The sequence below is a fragment of the Phacochoerus africanus genome, chromosome 7, assembly GCF_016906955.1.
Source record: "Phacochoerus africanus isolate WHEZ1 chromosome 7, ROS_Pafr_v1, whole genome shotgun sequence".
Lineage (NCBI taxonomy): Eukaryota > Metazoa > Chordata > Mammalia > Artiodactyla > Suidae > Phacochoerus > Phacochoerus africanus.
The window spans coordinates 82,227,816-82,246,226 of NC_062550.1; the positions used below are offsets into that span (position 1 = coordinate 82,227,816).

Below are 18,411 nucleotides of genomic sequence, written 5' to 3' on the forward strand. Positions count from 1 at the left end.
TTTGACTCATAACTCCCTTTTTAAATATTTCCAGAAAAGGAAATTCCACAGCTTTCTTCAAAACCTAAGTACCCCCCACTCTTGACAAGAAGCTCACTGACCTAGCCAATTTTTTTTTTTGCTTTTTTAAGGCCACACCTGAGGCATATGGAGGTTCCCAGGCTAGGGGTTGAATCAGAGCTGCAGCTGCCGGCCTACACCACAGCCACAGCAACTTGGGATCTGAGTCTCATCTGTGACCTACACCACAGCTCACGGCAACACCGGATCCTTATTGAGGCCAGGGACGGAACTGGCATCCTCATGGATACTAGTCGGGGTCATTACCACTGAGCCACAACAGGAACTCCCTGATCTATCCAATTTTTAGACAACTAAATGCTACTCCTTCCTCAATCATCCAGTGAAAGTGTAGAACTAATATTCACTACTTTCTGTGTATTCTATAAGTACACAGATTTCTTTTAACAAAAATAAAACAGGTACTCACAGCAAGACACCAGTGCACTCCCAGGTGAATGGGCACCAAAAGAATATCAACAGAAAAGACATCCACTTTCTTTGTCCAACGTTTCACTGCTTGATAACCAGCCGTTTTTAACTTAGTGAAAAAAAAGGTATTAAATGCATGTACACTTGGCATTCCTTTCTCTTTACTTCGCTCCATTAGCATATTCATGTAGAAATTGATGATCTGTGGGAAGAAGGTATATATATTAAAATAGATACTCAAGCCTTCAAAAACAGTTATGTTGTAAGAAGGAAACACCATTCCTACACTGCATAGCATAGGAACAAGAGTTGAGGGGGTTATAAAGAGTGAAAACAGGGAAAGTTGACGTATACACACACACACATATATATTTATATATTTACATATATGCATGGCTCAGGATATACATGGGCAGATGTTGGCCAGATCGGTAGAATACTGAAGATTAGGGTAAAAAAAAAAACAACTAGAGAATGAGGAGGAAGGGGCGCTGTACCCTTTAGGTGAGACTCAAGAGAAAAGGAAAGGAAAGAGTACAAGAAGTTCCTTTAATCTGCTGGGTCTGTGTGAGCCATTTAAATAAATCTTGAGGTCCAAATCTACTGTTAATAAAGCTAAGATCAGCAGTTAATCCTTCTATGAAGGCCTCCTGATTTTGCACAAAGATAGAAAACTGCTCAATGACTAAAGATTGCATTTTCAGCCTAATACGCCACTGAGCAAAAGCAAACTGTTTTGGTCTCAAGTAGAACTGAGTGACAGGATAAACCATCAACTTACTGGAAAAACATCTCTAAAGCGACAGCAGCTTAGCAATGTTGCTTGTATAGAGGCAGACATGGATATAGTATAACCGACATTACATGAGACTTGAAAGTAAAATCACAAACATGAAGAGTAACATTCTCCCCCAGAATCTGTATGGTTAGCTTTCTCATTTTTGTTGACTCATTTACGCCTTCAATATGAGGCAAGTACAAGTGAAAGAAGTTAAAATGCTTAATGTCATGTTAGCAGAGATATGTTAAAACATGCTAATGAAATAATGTGTTCTTTAATAGTGACTATGTTGTCCACGGTTCCTTTAGGTCCAAGGCTCCTCGGTACTAAAGCTTGGAAGTTACTGTGCCGGAAGTTACTGCATACTTACTTTATGTGGCCAACTGAGGTCAGGCACTAGTGTCTGTCAACTACAAGGAATGAATGGGCTAACTGATCCACGGCTTGGAAATATGACTAAGAAAACAGGCACATTTTTCAGAATGCTTTTTGGGGAATGGGAAAACGCCCCCGTCCTTTGACAAATATTTACACACTAGGATGCCAGAGCAGTGAGCTACTGCCCAACAGTAGGCAACTACATACTGGGTAGGCAGCAGGGAATACTGCCAGGAACACACCGGAGCATGGTCTAGACTAGAGAAAGGGCCTATAGATGAGGATGCCTAGGCAGTTGCAAGGAAACCACATTCACCATGAGGCCGGGCTCTGAGGGTGGTGGTGGGGAAAGCTAGGACTGAAGAAAGACACTGTTCTGCCTGCATCTCTGAAGACTGAGCTATAGGCCCAGAAAACTCAGGTTGTGGTTAATTCTCTGCCTGGTGTGATAGCCAATAAGTAACTGGAGCTGACTTACTTAAATGATAATGAATCAAGACACAATCAGGATCACAGATTTCTCAAATCGAGGTTTTCAATCTAACTCTGCCCCAAAGGCAATGGTGCTAAAGGATGTTTCTAGGCTTGTGAAGACAGCCAGGAATACAGGAAGATCTGCCCAACAAGCACAGACTTCCTGGCTATAATCTGAATTCCCGAGTGAAAGAAAATCATTAAGAAGGGACTGACTCCTCTGGTACTCTACCCCACAATATTAGCCATGTTATGAGGCTAAACCCTCCAATCCAAGGGGTGAAGAGAACAGGCAATCTGTCAGTCACTGTAAGCCAAACCCTCCATGGGGCAGATAAGTTATATATTACAACAGGCAATAAGGATTTGAGGTGGAGGTGGAAGGAATCACAGAGAGGTAAGGACAGCTAAGCACATCAGAGCCATGGAGATCTATCTCCCCAGGTGCCGGGGTATATCGCCTTTGGGATCATTAACCTACAGTGAAAACGATGACATAAATGAGTGCCACACCACACATGGCTATCACATTTTTCAGGAGGAAAGAGTTCCAGAAAACAATTAAGTCTAGCTTGAGCTGTTTCTTATTTTATTATTTTGAGAGTGGACTATAAAGCTGAAGACCAAACCAGCTGAACAGGAACCTAGGGATCAGGACCTTTTTCCATTGCTTTAGCTCTGCCTCCAACCAAGGTTTCTCCACTGAGAGGGAAATGGCTTCCTCCAAAGTCAGCTCATTAAACTAGCTCTAGGGAGGATCTGGGTTCCTTTTCATTTACACTGTATCCCATTAGGAGGGAGTTTGGTGGCTTCAATGTTCCCTCCTATTAGCCAAGGATGTGTAATCTGACATCTGAGGCAGATTTTAGATCCAAGTTTCTCTCCTCAGTTTTTCAGCTATTACTCTGTCCAAATGAGGAAAACTGCCATAGGTCTGCCAAGATACAATCATACCAAAAAAACAAGCTAGGAATTAGGAGAACAAAAAGATTCCTACACATCTTCTCACAGAGGAGGGCTGAAGATGAAGAAAACCAAAATGAGAGAAGAGATCACAGTGTTTAAGATGAAAGAGAAGCAGTAACAGCATTTGCTTATACTGCGTGAAGACAAGGGTCTCTCCCCTTGCATGGTGAGAGCCTTTCTGCACACAGGGCTCTCTTAGCTCCAGAAGATCTTGAATTCCCTTTGGAATAGGGGGCTAAGAGTAGTAAATCAGCCCTGTGCCTACTGGTCTTGCACTTGTCACTCTTTTGGGGGCCCACACTTGCCTCTCTTTGCTGTGGCTTCTAAAGAGCTGCCCTTCCGGCTGCCTTCACAGCCTTGGCCATGAGCGCCTGCTTGTCTATGCAGTCCTGTTTGGGAGTGGAATGGTTGTTTACAGTGTCTTGTTTCTTTGTGATTTTATTTGAAGAGCTGCCAGGCTGAAGCTGAAAAAAGCTTCTCTTTAAAAGAAAAGCCTACAATGTTTTCAAACTAAGGATTCAATCCTTTTCCTGTATGTTACCACAATGACATAAATGACTACTGCTATTTGTATCTTCCTTCTCATGCAGTAAACCAGCCAAACTACTGTTTTCTCATGCATTTAAAAGAAGTAAAAATTTCACTAACAGTCAAGTCCTGACTTTTAATCCTTCCCAATTTCACACTCTGACACTTAAAATTAGCTTAGGAAAAAAATGTTCTACAAGTCTTGGGCATGACAGTGCTTCTTAGCAGAAACCAAGATTACTTTTAGGGGGGAGTTCCCCATTGTGGCTCAGTGGGAATGAACCCAAGTAGGATTCATGAGGATGCAGGTTTGATTCCCTAGACTCGCTTCAGTGGGTTAAGGATCCAGCGTTGCTGTGGGGCTTGGTGAAGGTCACAGACACAGTTCGGATATGACATTGCTGGGGCCATGGCATGGGTCAGTAGGTGCAGCTCGGATTCAACTCCTAGCCTGAGAAATTCCATATGCCCTGGGTGTAGCCCTAAAAAGACAAAAAAAAAAAAAAAAAAAAAAAGAAAGAAAGAAAAAGAAAAGATTACTTTTTTGGGGAAAAAGCTGTTCTTCCTATTTTACCCTTCTAGATTTTCCTGCCTCTTCATTCTGATTTTTTAAATTAGAACGTCAACCACACTGTCAACCTTGTCAACCACAAAACCCAAAAGCAACAGCACCTGAATATTATGATTCAGAAGGTCACTAAGATCTAACCTAAGAACATCATAGAAACCAAGAGGGAAGACTTCACACAATCTCTCTGTTACTGCATCTCTCACTGTGCCCAGGATTTTTCTCATGTGCAAATTCAAGTAACAAATTATTAGAATTACTGCCAAAATTTTAGAGAAAGACAGGCAGGCAACATCTATTTTTATGGAGCCATGACAACTGTAATTACTATTCTCCCTGTGACCTCACATAAATCCCTGTTTATCAAAAGAACTAGTTCTATTAAGAAACACTTGAAAGAGGTAAACTACAATGATGTGGACTCTGAGTCATGTTAGAAACACTGTTAACTCCTATTCTGATCATCTTATTCTACATGTAGGGGTGCACAGCACACGGGAGACCCATCCTATTCATTCACTAAACCAATTTATCTCATTCTGTCTAATTTTTTTCCCTTTTCCCACAATCATTTTTTATTTTCTAGGGAAAACCTATTCCCTGTGCTAGTTTTGTCTAGCTGGACTTAATGTTTTGCAAGCCATTTCCTCTCTTACTGAGCATCATTTAGATTTAATTTCTCCTTGGAAACAAAATAAATTATTGGGAGAGAGGTGCTGAAATCTTCAACAGTAATTATAGATTTGTCTATTTCCCCTTCGTGTTTTTTTAGGTTTTGCTTCATGTTGTATTTTGAAGTTCTGTTATTAGATGCATACATATCTAGGCAGTTAATCTTCTAGATGAGTTTATCCTCTTATCATTATGAAATGTCTATCATTGGAACATTCCATGTTCTGAAATCTACTTGGTGTGATATTAATATTGTTACTTCATCTTTCTTTTGTTTAGTGTTTGCATGGCATATTTTTCCATTCTTTTAACTTATCTGTGTCATTCAAAATAGGTTTCTTGCAGTTCCTTGGTGGCCGAGCAGGTTAAGGATCCAGCGTCATCACTGTTGTGGCCTGGGTCACTTCTGTGGCACAGGTTCAATCCTGGCCTGGGAACTTCTGCATGCTCTGGGCACAACAACAACAACAAAACTTTCTTGAAGACAAATTTTTTAACCTAATCTGACAATCTCTGCTTTTTAACTGGCTGTTTAATTTATATTGTCCAATATGACAGCCACTAGTCAAAGTGACTATAAAACACTTGAAATATGACTAATCCAAACTGTGGTGTGGGAGTTCCCATCATGGCTTAGTGGTTAACGAATCCGACTAGGAACCATGAGGACATGGGTTTGATCCCTGGCCTTGCTCAGTGGGTTAAGGATCCGGCGTTGCCATGAGCTGTGGTGTAGGTTGCAGACGCAGCTCAGATCACGCGTTGCTGTGGCTCTGGCATAGAGGGTATAGGTTTGATCCCTGGCTTTACTCATTGGGTTAAGGATCTGGCATTGCTGTGGCTCTGGTGTAGACTGGCGGCTACAGCTCCGATTAGACCCCTAGCCTGGGAACCTCCATATGCCAAGGGAATGGCCTTAGAAAAGGCAAAAAGACAAAAAAACAAAAAACAAAAAAACCCAAACTGTACTGTGTTAATGTGCTGTAAGTATAAAATACACGCATTTTAAAGAGAAGGTAAAATACCTCATTAATAATAGTTTCGTATTTATTACATACCAAAATAACGTTTTAGATATACTAGGTTAAAACCTGAAATTACATACATGGCTCATACTGTATTTCCATTGGGTGTGCTCGGTTAGATCGTTTATGTTTAATGTGATTACTGAGATGGTTGGGTTTAAATCCACCACTGTGTTCTTTTTTTCTATTTGTCCCAACTGTTCTATTTTTCTATTTGCCTCTTCTTTTCCTGCCTTCCTCTGGATTGAGGTTTTTTTTTTTTTTTTTTTTGGCCATGCCCGTGCCATGTGAAAGTTCCTGGGCCAGGGATCAAATCCGGGCCACAGGACGGAATGAGTCACAGAAGTGACAATGCTTAATCCTTAACTGCTGGGCCACTAGGGAGCTCCAGGATTGAGTATTTTTAAATTCCACTTTATTGCCATTACTGTTTTTTTTTTTTTTTTCTGGCTGTCCCCGAAGCATGTAGAAATTCCCAGGGGTCAAACACACACTACAGGAGTTCCTGCTGAGGCACAATGGTACTGGCAATGTCTTGGGATCCCTAGGATGTAGGTTCAATCCCCGACCTGGCACAGTGGGTCAAGGATCCAGCCTTGTCGCAGCTGTGGCTTAGGTCACAACTCCGGCTTGGATCTAATCCCTGGCCCAGAAGCTCCATAAGCATGGGTCGGCCAAAAATGAAAACAAATAAACAAACAAACCTGCACTACAGCAGCAACCCAAGATGCCACAGGGATGAATCCTGGATCCTTAACCTGCTGTACTACAAGGGAACTCCTTCATTACCGGCTTATTAACGATACCTTTTTGTTTTTAACTGGTTACTATAGGATTTATATACCTTTCACTTACAATAGTCTATCTTCCTATAACATTATACCACTTCATGTATTGTGCAAGAATATAAGTATATACTTCCATTTCCCCTCTTTGTGTTGTTACAAATTTTACTTCAACATGTCACAAGCCCCATAGTATGTTCATTTTTTTTGTCTTTCAGAGATAGTAAAAAATGAGATTGAAATTTCTACCTCATTATTTTTCTTCTGCCTGACAAATATCCTTTAATATTATAGAAGAGATTTGCTGGTGATGAATTCTCTCAGCATGTTTGCCTAGAAAAGTACAGCCTTATTTTTTTGAAAGATATATTTGCTGGTACAGAAATTAGGTTGACAAGTTTGATTTTTTTTTTCCCCTTCAGTACTAAAGATGTAGCTACCTTCTCTTCTGGCCTATACAGTTTCTGACAGGTCTTTGTTCCTCTGTACATAATATGTTTCTTTTCTTTTGGTTGCTTTTATCATTTTTCTCTATATCAGTGTTTTTCAGCAACTGAGTTATTATATATTTCAGTTAGTGTTTCTTCTACTTGGGGTATACTGAATTTCTTGGATCTCTCAGTTTATGTTTTCAAATTTGGAAAATCCTACACTATTATGTCTTTAAACACTTCTTTTGACGCCACTTACACCCTCCCTTTCCTTCTGGGACTTCGAGTGCATGCTTAGACTGCTTGACACTGTCCCAGAGCTCACTAATGCTCTGATCATCTTTTTTTTCAGCCTTTTTTTCTGTTTCATTTGGATGGTTCCCATCACCCTATTTCAAGTTCACTAATTTTTCCTTCCATGGTGTCTAATCTACTATTCATCTCATCTCATGAATTTTCTTTTTTTATTCCAGACGCTGTATTTTTCATCTCTAGAAGCTCAATTTGAGTCTTTTTAAAAATCTTCCATTTTTTTGGAGTTCCTGTCATGGCTCAGCACTAACGAACCCGACTGGTATCCATGAGGACACACAGGTTTGATCCCTGGCCCTATTCAGTGGGTTGGGGATCTGGCATTGCTGTGAGCTGTGGTATAGGTCGCAGACGTGGCTGGGATCTGGTGTTGCCTGTGTCTGTGGTGTAGGCCAGCAACTGAAGCTCCGATGTGACCCCTAGCCTGGGACCGTCCATATGCCACAGGTATGGCCCTAAAGAGCAATAAATAAATAAATAAATAAATAAAATCTTCCATTTTTCTCCCCATAATGTCCACCTTCCTCTATTTCCCTGAACACATGGAATATGTTTATGATACCTGTTTTAGTACCTCTGATGGCTAATTCTATCATTTTTATCTTTTTCAGGGTATTTCTACAGTTACAGTTTCTTTCCTGTTACATTTTTTTCCCACTTTGCATGCCTAAGAATTTTTAAATTGATGCTAGACATTATGCATTTCATGTTGTTGGGTTTTATTGTTATTAGAATTTGCTGTATTCCTTTAAACATTTTTGGGCTTCATTCTGTGTATGGTTAAGTTATTGGATCAGTTTCAAGCTTTCAAGGCTTGTTATCATGGATTCAGAGCAGCCTTTACTCCATGGCCACTTTGGCCTCACTCTTGAGGCCATGACCTTTTGAAGACTCTATTCGATGTCCCAGGACTTTCCTACTCTAGCTGGTTGGAACATGAACTATGCTTGGCACCTGTGTTAGCGCTCAGACTTCTGATTCTTCTTTCTGGTAGCTCTTTCCCTAGCTTCTGGTAGTTTCTTCCCATATATGCACAGATCGGTACTCAGCTAAAGATTCAAGGAGAGCCCTCTGCACATCTCTGGAGCTTTTGCTTTGTAGAGCAACTTCCCCTCCAGTATTTACCTCACAAACCTTAGCCACGCTGGCCTCTCTGAACTCTCCTCCGCTTAGCAAGACTGCTAGGTACTTCCTTGTACACCACCCTAGTAAGCAGGAGAAATCATAGGCTCATCCTTTTCATTTCCCTTCTCTCAGGAACCACTGTTATCTAGCGTTTGAAAATTGTAACGTCATGTTTTATCTAGTTTCCAAGTTGAAAAGAGTAAATCTGATCCATTTTATTCTATTGTGGCCAGAAGCTGATATCAGATTCATTTACTTGTATGCCTAAATAATTTCGACGTATTTCTAAATTTATCTGATGCTTAATGAAACAACTAGGCCCTCTAAGAAGGAGAATCATGAGACCATAAGAGAAACATAACGCCCAAAACAGTTCTCTCCTCAGGATCATTAACCTAAAATCTTAGCGTTGGATTCCAGAAGTTATTCAACTCAATCTCCAGGAAATAATAAATAATTCTAATATTGACATCCATTTTAAACTATTTCCTTTTGTTTCTTAATTGTGACTTTCAATCTACTTTTGCAACTAATTTCTCCCTTAGTCTCTAACTCTGTCCTCCTTCCCTTAATTAGATACTCCTTCTTTCTTCTTTCCTTCCTTCCTTCTCTTCCTTCCTTCCTTCCTTCCTGCCTTCCTTCCTTTCTCTCTCTCCCTCTCTCTCTCTTTCTTTCTTTCACTTTTTAGGGCTGCACCTGCGGCATGTGGAGGTTCCCAGGCAAGGGGTCATATCGGAGCTACAGCTGCTGGCTTACGCCACAGCCACAGCAACATCAAAGATCTGAGCCACGTCTGTGACCCACACCACAGCTCATGGCAACGCTGGATCCTTAGCAATGCCACAGATCAAACCAGCAACCTCACGGTTCCTAGTCAGATTCGTTTCTGCTGCGCCATGAGAGGAACTCCTAGATACTTCTATTAATAACTAATCACCTGGTACGGAAATCCCTCATTTTGTATTCTTTACAAGGCAGCCAGTTCCCACATTCCAATTTTGAGAAGTTTCATTTTCTTACAGTGAAGTAAAATGTTAACCTGTCAATCATTAATCCTTTGAAGCTAAAAGAATTTAACTATTTGCCTATATACCAATCCATTTTTGAAAACATGTTGGAAAGCCTACTGTATGAACAGATATTGTGGCCTACTCTTCTTTTACGAAAGAGACCAGAGAAAGGGTGGCCTAATGGCTTTCTGTACATATCCCAAATATAGGCCTTCTGGATTTTATTATCCTTATAAACTAAATCTGAACACTTTCATTTCTAGGATCTTATATTCCTTGTCTATAAAATGGTAGAAATAATGTGTCAATCACTTTATTTTGGAGAAAGTTTTTTTTATTATTATTATTTTTTTGGTTGTATCCATGGTATGGGGAAATCCCTGGGTCAGGGATCAAACCTGCACCACACCAATGACCTGAGCCACAGCAATGACAACGCTGGATCCTTAACTTTCTAGGCCACCAGAGAATTCCCTGTTTTGGAGAAAGTTTTAATGCAGCCTATAAAACTGACATGAGATACAAAAAGAAAAGAAATGGTTAATGAAAATATCTATTTGAGGGAAGGAGAACAGTACAGAAGAGAGGGCAAATTACTTGCAAAAGACTGAGAGTTCACAATTGGGAAACAAAATTAAGTATTTTTAAATGAGTAGTATTCAATACCTACTAATTCCCCATCAAAATATTACCAGCTTTTTGAGGGCAATAACCCTGAGAAGTATGGTACTTTGAAAATGGTGCTTTTAAAAATAGTTAAAATAGTGTTAAAGTAGTTATTAAAATAGTTCTTATTATCATGGACATGTGAATTGGCACCTGCTTTTCAAGATTAACATTATTCTAAACTCAGGAGAAAAGCACTCCTTACCAAATTTATGGGTAGGTGTGGTAGAGATAAAGTACATGAGGAATCTTTCCTTCCCCTCGACTCTTCTAAATAACATAATTTCCATTAACTTTGCTTGCTAAAAACAAACAAAAAAAAACATTTTCTGATGGGCCCAAGGAATGGAAAATATGTCCTGATGAATGCTGCCTCTGTAAAGGAGCTCAATGAGGTAAACGCCACAGTATATAGTAAGAACTCAGCTCATGACCTACTCATTGCTGCCCCCTAGAAGGTTCTGCATAATGTACAACAAACAAGCTACAATCCTTCCCATTTAGCAGTGGCAGGCCAAAAAAAAAAAAAAAAGGTGAGAGACCACAGATTAATATCTCCAAATCAAAAACACTTAATTGATGGATACTTTTGACTGCATTTTTTTTTTGCTTTTTTTTAGGGCCACACTCGCGGCATATGGAAGTTCCCAGGCGGGGTCGAATTGGAGCTACAGCTCTGCTGGCCTATGCCACAGCCACAGTAATGTTAGATGCAAATCTGAACGGCACCTGTGACTTATACTGCAGCTTGCAGCAAGGCCAGATCCTTAACCCACTGAGGGAGGCCAGGGATAAAACCAGCATCCTCATGGACACTAGTCAGGTACTTAACCCACTGAGCAATATGGGAACGCCTGCTTTCGATTGTTCTTAAATTTTTTTTTTGTCTTTTTGCCTTTTCTAGGGCTGCTCCCTCGGCATATGGAGGTTCCCAGGCTAGAGGTCGAATCGGAGCTGTAGCCGCCAGCCTACACCAGAGCCACAGCAACATCGCGGATCCTTAACCCACTGAGCAAGGCCAGGGATCGAACCCACAACCTCATGGTTCCTAGTTGGATTCGTCAACCACTGTGCCACGACAGGAACTCCTGTTAATTTTCATTTTGCCCTTTGATTTGGTGAACTCTTTTTTTCCCCCATTATCTGATTCAATGTTCTAATATCACTATTCTGAGTCACAAGAAGCAAGGGCTCTTGTTTCCCCTAAAGCAAGACGTATCAAACTGTACCGTCCTTACTATTCTTGGTCAAAGATATTATTCAGGGAGTGATGAACTTCTGAAATTTGTATCTTATAAGCATACCAGTGGCAAAGAGAATGGGACTAGTCCAGCTAGCTCCACAGAAAATCAAATTACTGGACCAGATACATGTCTCAAGTTTTATACATCTAATCTTGAAACAGGATCCAATTAAAGATTCTAAGGCAGTATAATACAATATATAAGACCCAATGCTTGAGTCTGAATCTTTGCTTTGCTACTTACTATTCATGTAAACTTGCAAGTTTCTTAATCTTTCTATGCCTTTCAAATGGAGATGACAAAGCTGTAATATCTACCTCCAAGGACTGTGGTGACTGTGGTGACTATGATATATAAAACTCTTAGAATAGTGTATAACATGTGGTAAATGCCCTGTAGATATTAGCCAATATTATATTTGGAAGGTCTTAAACATACAAGACCAGGATACAGGTATCTAGAATATCTAGTGCTTAGTATATATAAGTATCTAAAAATCCTCCATACTATGAAGCTTGTGTACACCTGATATATCAAGCAGGGATGCTCCTAGTGGGCCAAAGGAAGGAAGCAGGTACTTAAGGAAAAACCCCAATCCAGTTCTCTTCTTTTGCTGTGAAAATATCCTTCTGAAATATAACACACTCCTACAGGTTTAGGAACAGGACAGATCAGTTTAATCTACTTAATTAATATAAAACTTATCTACTTAAAATAATTAGAACTTTCAGGAGCCAAGGGCCGTAACTTTTTTAAACCCAATACATCAAATATTTAATAACACAGCCTCTTCAATGTCAGTTAAAAAAATATTATGTAGGGAGTTCCCATCACGGCGCAGCAGAAATGAATCCAACTAGGAACCATGAGGTTGCAGGTTTGATCCCTGGCCTTGCTCAGTGGGTTAAGGATCTGGCGTTGCCCTGAGCTGTGGTGTAGGTTGCAGACGTGGCTTGGGTCTGGCGTTGCTGTGGCTGTGGTGTAGGCCAGCAGCTACAGCTCCAATTAGACCCCTAGCCTGGGAACCTCCATATGCTGCAGGTGCGGCCATAAAAAGACAAGAAAAATCATGTAAAAATATAGGCTATTTTGGAAACCTTATCACTCATCTGTGGAGACAGAAGGGTAGAAATGGGTTCCTACATGGAAATCCCAAAGAATTCCTGCACGCTGCAACATGGTCAGCTATTAAATATTTGCTCAAAAGATATGAAATGCAGGGAAGGTACCTTAAAGAGAGTGAGAATACTAATGAGCTAATGTCCTCTCCCTCAGTGTCCCAATCTTCAACACATAAAATGGTAAATCATCAGTTCTCAGACATTAAGGTATATAAAAAAAATCACCTAAGATATTTGTTTAAAAATGCATATCTCTACCACACTGCCTCGTACTTATTCAGGAGAATGGAGAGGCCAGTGGGAGCTGATTCTGAAACAGGTCATCTGAGGACCACATTTTAAGAAACAGTAAGATAATGCCTTGGTTTCCACTTGATGTTCATTTACTATTTGGATATAAAAATAGGGGTGAGGTTACCTCATCATTGAGCCAGTTCAGATGGTTTAGAGTTTGAATATCTTTGCGTGTAATGGTCAAGCGGAATGCTTCACTCAGAACTTCATCCTGGTTCCCATTACGAAATACATTCTTTATTTCTTTCTCCATTTCCTATGGAACCAAGAAGTATCAGAGATCAAGCATACATGGCCTCAGACATAGCAGTTTTTCACCAAGCCCCATGCAATCCCCAGCTTTTATCTGTCCCTAATCAACTGTTTACTTCTAACATTTTGGTTTCTATTTCTTCCAGTAAATTCCTTGATTACTTCTTCCCAACCTGTCCTGTCTTCCCTTTTTTTCAGAATATTTCAGACCCTCGTTTCATAATAATCCTGAAGGTATTATATTTTACATCTTTGGCCAAACAATTTTCTCAGAAATAGAATCTTTCTCAAAGGGTAATAAGAGAGTAAAGGTAATGTCTTTCAGACACATTTTTCTAGAAAAATTTCTTTTATTTTTTAATGTAAAAATGTGCAATTCAGTACAGCTATAACGTGTTACACTAACCAGCAATAAGAGAGTTTTCCAAACAGAAGAATGAATTAAGGAGCACATTATCTTTAAATGTATGCAGACTTCTATGTATTTACCAAATTTTTATACTGAGTTCTTATTACTTAAGGAAAAGGGTAAGGCTCAGCTTGCTATTTGATGTCAAAGTACTGTACACACGCATTAAGTTAAAATATACATGAAATGAAACACACTTTTTCACTAAAGTCATTAAAAGTCACTCCATAATTCTTTCCTCAATTTTCAATAATCCCTTAAAATAAAGCCAAGACTAGTACACAATACAAATAAAAGCAGGGATACACAATACAATTTAAATCCAGATGTTCTATTAATGTTTGAAATTTGTCCAAAGAACTCTTTTTTTTTTTTTAATGGCCATACCTGCGGCATATGGAAGTTCCTGGGCCAGGGTTGAATCCAAGCTGAAGCTGTGACTATGATGCAGCTGCAGCAATGTTGGATCCTTTAACCCCCTATGCCAGGCCAGGGACTGAACCCGCATTGCTGTAGCAACCTGAGCTGCTGCAGTCAGATTTTTAACCCACTGCACTGTGGTGGAAACTCCCCAAAGAATTCTCTCTGAACTCAACACTTGAAAGTGCAGGAATTTATAATATAAAATTTACCTCTGTGATTTCAGGAAATTCATCTTCACTATCAGTTAATTTATGACCTTTTTTTCCTGTTTCTTGAACAATCGTAACAGGGATCTCCTTTTCAAGAGGCACACGAAGATGCAGTTCTACTGAATCATGTACTGAATGTTCCTGCTCCTGCAGTCTCTGAGAGAAAGAACTTCAAAATAAGTGGAATAAAGAAATATACTATCTGTCTCTGTACACTAAACAGTACTAACTGGAGAGACCAGGAACATATTCCCCTTACCATACACTGTATCTTGCAATTACAACTTTTTTTTTCTTTTTGCCTTTTCTAGGGCTGCTCCTGCAGCATATGGAGGTTCCCAGGCTAGGGGTCTAATTGGAGCTGTAGCCACTGGCCTATGCCACAGCCACAGCCCAACAGCAACGTGGGATCTGAGCCGCGTCTGAGACCTACACCACAGCTCACGGAAACGCCAGATCCGTAACCCACTGAGCAAGGTCAGGGATTGAACCCAGAACCTCATGGTTCTTAGTCGGATTTGTTAGCCACTGAGCCACAACAGGAACTCCAATTACAACTGTTTTGATCCCAAATCCAGGTGACCTTACAAATTAGTTTCAACTTGGATGTGCTATTCATTTATTATCTCAAAAACTTTTTCTTACCTGGTTTTGAAGCTGTAATGCCAATGCTTTCTGCTCTTCAATTTGGCGCAATCTCTCCCGTGCTCGAGAATCATAAACACTAGTTCTAGGAAATTCAAAGGAATGTGACACAAATTCAGACCACTCTCAACATCAAGAACACTGCTGATAGACAATGAGCATTACATATAAAACCCTCATACAGAAAATATAAAAATCCTTATACTAACTTACCACTACACTTACTTTAAGACAAAGTGAAACCACAAGGTGTTACTGAAATTATTCTATTTTTTTGAAATGATAAAAATTACTAATTTGTTGCTAAACATGAACAAGTGACTTCTGTGGACATCTGTAAATGTGCAGTCTTTAAAAAAATAGAAAAGCACTTCTAAAATTATGGAGAAAGTGAAGCTTCATTCTGGAAATTCAAAATTGAGACTGAATCCCAAAGCAGAAGATAATACAAGATATCACTGAGGTTTTAGTTCAAATACTGTATTTATGATATAAAAAAACTATAGGTTTCTCTTTTTCTTAAAAAAAAAAAAAATCAACAAGACCAGAGGTTTGGCTACTCAAAGTGAGTTCTTAAAACTAGAGACTAAACTTTCAGTGATAGTGCAAATTACAAAAACACCAATTACTCAAAAAAAAAATAGTTTTATCAATGTGAAAATAAGGGCATTTATTTTCCTTTACATATAATAGCTAACTTTAAAATATTTTCTCAATTTAGCTTTAATAATTGTTGTAGATTTAACAACCCTGAGCAGAGCAATATCCCAACCCCCAAAGAACTTTTAAAACACAATAAGTTAAAAGTTATTTTTTAAACAGATATAAAAAGGATTTTTACTGACTAAAAACAGGCAGAGCGACAGGCTAAATGACTTCTTCTAACTGAAAAGAAAGTGATGGAGAAGGAAAAAAGATATCAAAAATAATAACTTACAATTCTTTGATCCACAGCTCTGCCTGGAAAAAAGTAGGACTATGGGTAGGAAAAGAAAAATGTGACAAATGTGTAGGTGACTTTAAAAAATCAAATATTTTCATTAAGAAAACTAATCACAAATAGTTTACAAGAATGCTTTACAAGTATGGAATAAATAAAAGGACATAAATTACATAAAATAATTTAAATAGTAGCTAAAGGAATACAAATATGAGTCATAGGCCACATGCTGTTAAAAAGATGACCCAACATTCAGCAGAGAAATAAGTTGAGCATAGCTTCTTACTTGCAAAAGAGACCCACATGATATGAAAGAGGACATCACTTGTCAAGGTAATAAGCTAGAATAGTCCTCTTTCCAAATGGCTCCGATTGACAGATTTATTATTCATAGTTATATAAAATCTCAATGAGTTCTTGGACTTCTTGTCTCTCTACTTGAATCAAAATACATTCAACCAAATCACAGCTGATACTGAAAATCCCCACTCATAGAACAGTCACATCAAATGGCTAATAAGCCAAGGAACCAAAGTGGATAATCAGCAGTATAACTCCATTCCTAAGATGAAAGACCAGTTCTATTCCATGCAGCTCTTGGGAATAATGCTTTGTAGAGTCACAGGCATGTCCTAGAGCCTTTTGTTCTTCGGAAACTTCCTTACCTCCTTGCCAGCCCCCTTAACTGAAGAAGTTCTCACAGAACCAAATGAAAGAAGAGTGAACACTTTTCCAAAGAAAACTTTTAGATATGCAGAACAAGTATACAGAGCATCAAATTGGAAGTTAAGAGATTGGGATCTCCTGGAGCTGGCCCTGATTTGTGACACTTAGCAAGTCACTTCCTTTCCATGGGCCTTTGATTTATAAATATGGAGATTGGAGTCCCTTTCAGTTCTTAAATTTCTGCAATCTGTCCTAGTAAAGACAAGAACAAGGGCTCAAAGGTTATCCTTTGCTCCTCAGCCTAACTTCTGAGAATTAGTATTCTCAACCATCACCATCATCACTGATGATGAAAATGCTATTCTATTACCTCCCTACTGTCACTGAGGTTAGTAAGGAGAGAACAAAGAGGATGTGACCTATTTCCTTAATGCAGTAAACTGATACAACAACAAAGAAAGAAAGTCGGGGAGATCAGTGGAAGCACTGTGAGGGGCTACTTAGTGTGCAATACTGAAAACAAGTGGAGGTAAGAACACATTTGGAGTTCTTGTTGTCTGGCACCCAAATAAATACCTGTTAAAGGAAAGAATGCATAGTGGAGGAAGGGTGTAGGACACCATACTAGGAGTTTGGGCTTGATTCTACATCCGATAAGCCACCCTGCAGGGAGTATAATGAACGATTAGATATACATTTTAGAAGGATTGCTCTGCAGAATGGAAGATGGAATGAAGAACAGAATGGAGGCTGAAGAAAAAAAGATCAATTAGGAAGTCACTGAAATAATTCAAACAACACACGAGAGAGGCCTGAATTTAGGCCATTTTACTTTAATATTATGTAATTCTTAGTGAAGAAACTGCGATTAAAGAGAGAGAAAACAAAATTTTTAAAAATGTCCTTTAACCAAAGTTTACCTGGGAGTTGGAGTCTGGGAATCTTTCACTTTGAGTAAAATCACAGAGTCTGATCCTAAACAAAGAAACACAAGAGGTTATCATTACTAACAAAATTCCACGCAGTTGTACCATTTAGATATCTGTAGTTTAAGTTCCCACATTTTGTTATATTCTATCTCCATAAAATAATACAGCATAGGGATAAAGGTAAGATGGAAGAGAAAGAGGGGCAGGTCCATTTTCACTGAGCCATAAGTAGGCCTTAGTGAAGAGCTTGCCTCACAAATAAAGCAATCACTCTAAAGCAAGTATATATGCCCTTCAGCACCTCCTCCCAGGCTGTGCTTGCTCCCTGTGCTTCCTCTTTCTATTCCTGGGAATTAAGAACATGCCAAGATTTTCCAAAGTCTTTAGTTCATGAACTACCAGGAGACTGAAGAAGGTGAAAGAGGGAAGAAGAAGGGGAAAGAGAGGGGAATACAAGAGGAGGGAAGGCAGAAAGAAAGAGCAGCAGCTACAATAGAAGTAGAAGCGTCCAGGGAGTTCTCTTTTGGAGCAGCAGGTAAAGGATCTGGCTTTGTAGCTGCAGCGGCTCAGCTCACTGCCACAGCATGGGTTGGATCCCTGGCCTGGGAACTTTTACATGCCATAGGCATAGCTAAAAAAAAAGTAGCAGAGTCTAAAGGGAACAAATTCTAGCATTCTAGAATTTATTTTATGTTGATAAAGGTAAGAATCATGTCCTTCTAAAGCGCTATGATTAGAACCTCACTTAAAATATTTAATAAACACATAAGGAAAGTAAGTAAACAGTTTGGCGTGGTATATTTGTTCTAAGCATCTGCCACACAATGCATGTTTCTGAAATTAAAGGCTTTTAATGAATTCTTAGTAAATCACCTCACACAAAATTTAATACAAATTTTCATGAATATGTGTAGCTACATAATGATGTCACCAACATTTTTAATTCCCAAGTAAGAATTTTAAGAAAACTGAGGAATAGATATTAAAAAAAAAGAAAAAACTTGGAGTTCCCGTCGTGGCTCAGTGGTTAGCAATCCCAACTAGCATCTATGAGGACTAGGGTTCA

At 39.2% G+C, this 18,411-nt stretch overlaps 1 protein-coding gene across 7 annotated transcripts in view; it reads right to left on the minus strand.

The window, feature by feature from the left end:
• The window catches only part of SENP1 (SUMO specific peptidase 1), a 52,410-nt gene that overhangs the window by 5,127 nt on the left and 28,872 nt on the right, over positions 1 to 18,411 (minus strand). For 6 of the 7 annotated variants that reach the window (XM_047788095.1, XM_047788092.1, XM_047788091.1 and 3 more), the window contains 6 exons: positions 17,337 to 17,391; positions 15,748 to 15,786; positions 14,811 to 14,895; positions 14,166 to 14,321; positions 12,997 to 13,128; positions 491 to 694 (listed from right to left, as the gene is read on the minus strand). In XM_047788095.1, the coding sequence (XP_047644051.1) occupies positions 491 to 694; positions 12,997 to 13,128; positions 14,166 to 14,321; positions 14,811 to 14,895; positions 15,748 to 15,786; positions 17,337 to 17,391 (671 nt within the window). Of the gene's footprint in view, positions 1 to 490; positions 5,309 to 12,996; positions 13,129 to 14,165; positions 14,322 to 14,810; positions 14,896 to 15,747; positions 15,787 to 17,336; positions 17,392 to 18,411 lie in introns of those variants that run through there. The other variant, XM_047788097.1, reaches the window with a different exon arrangement.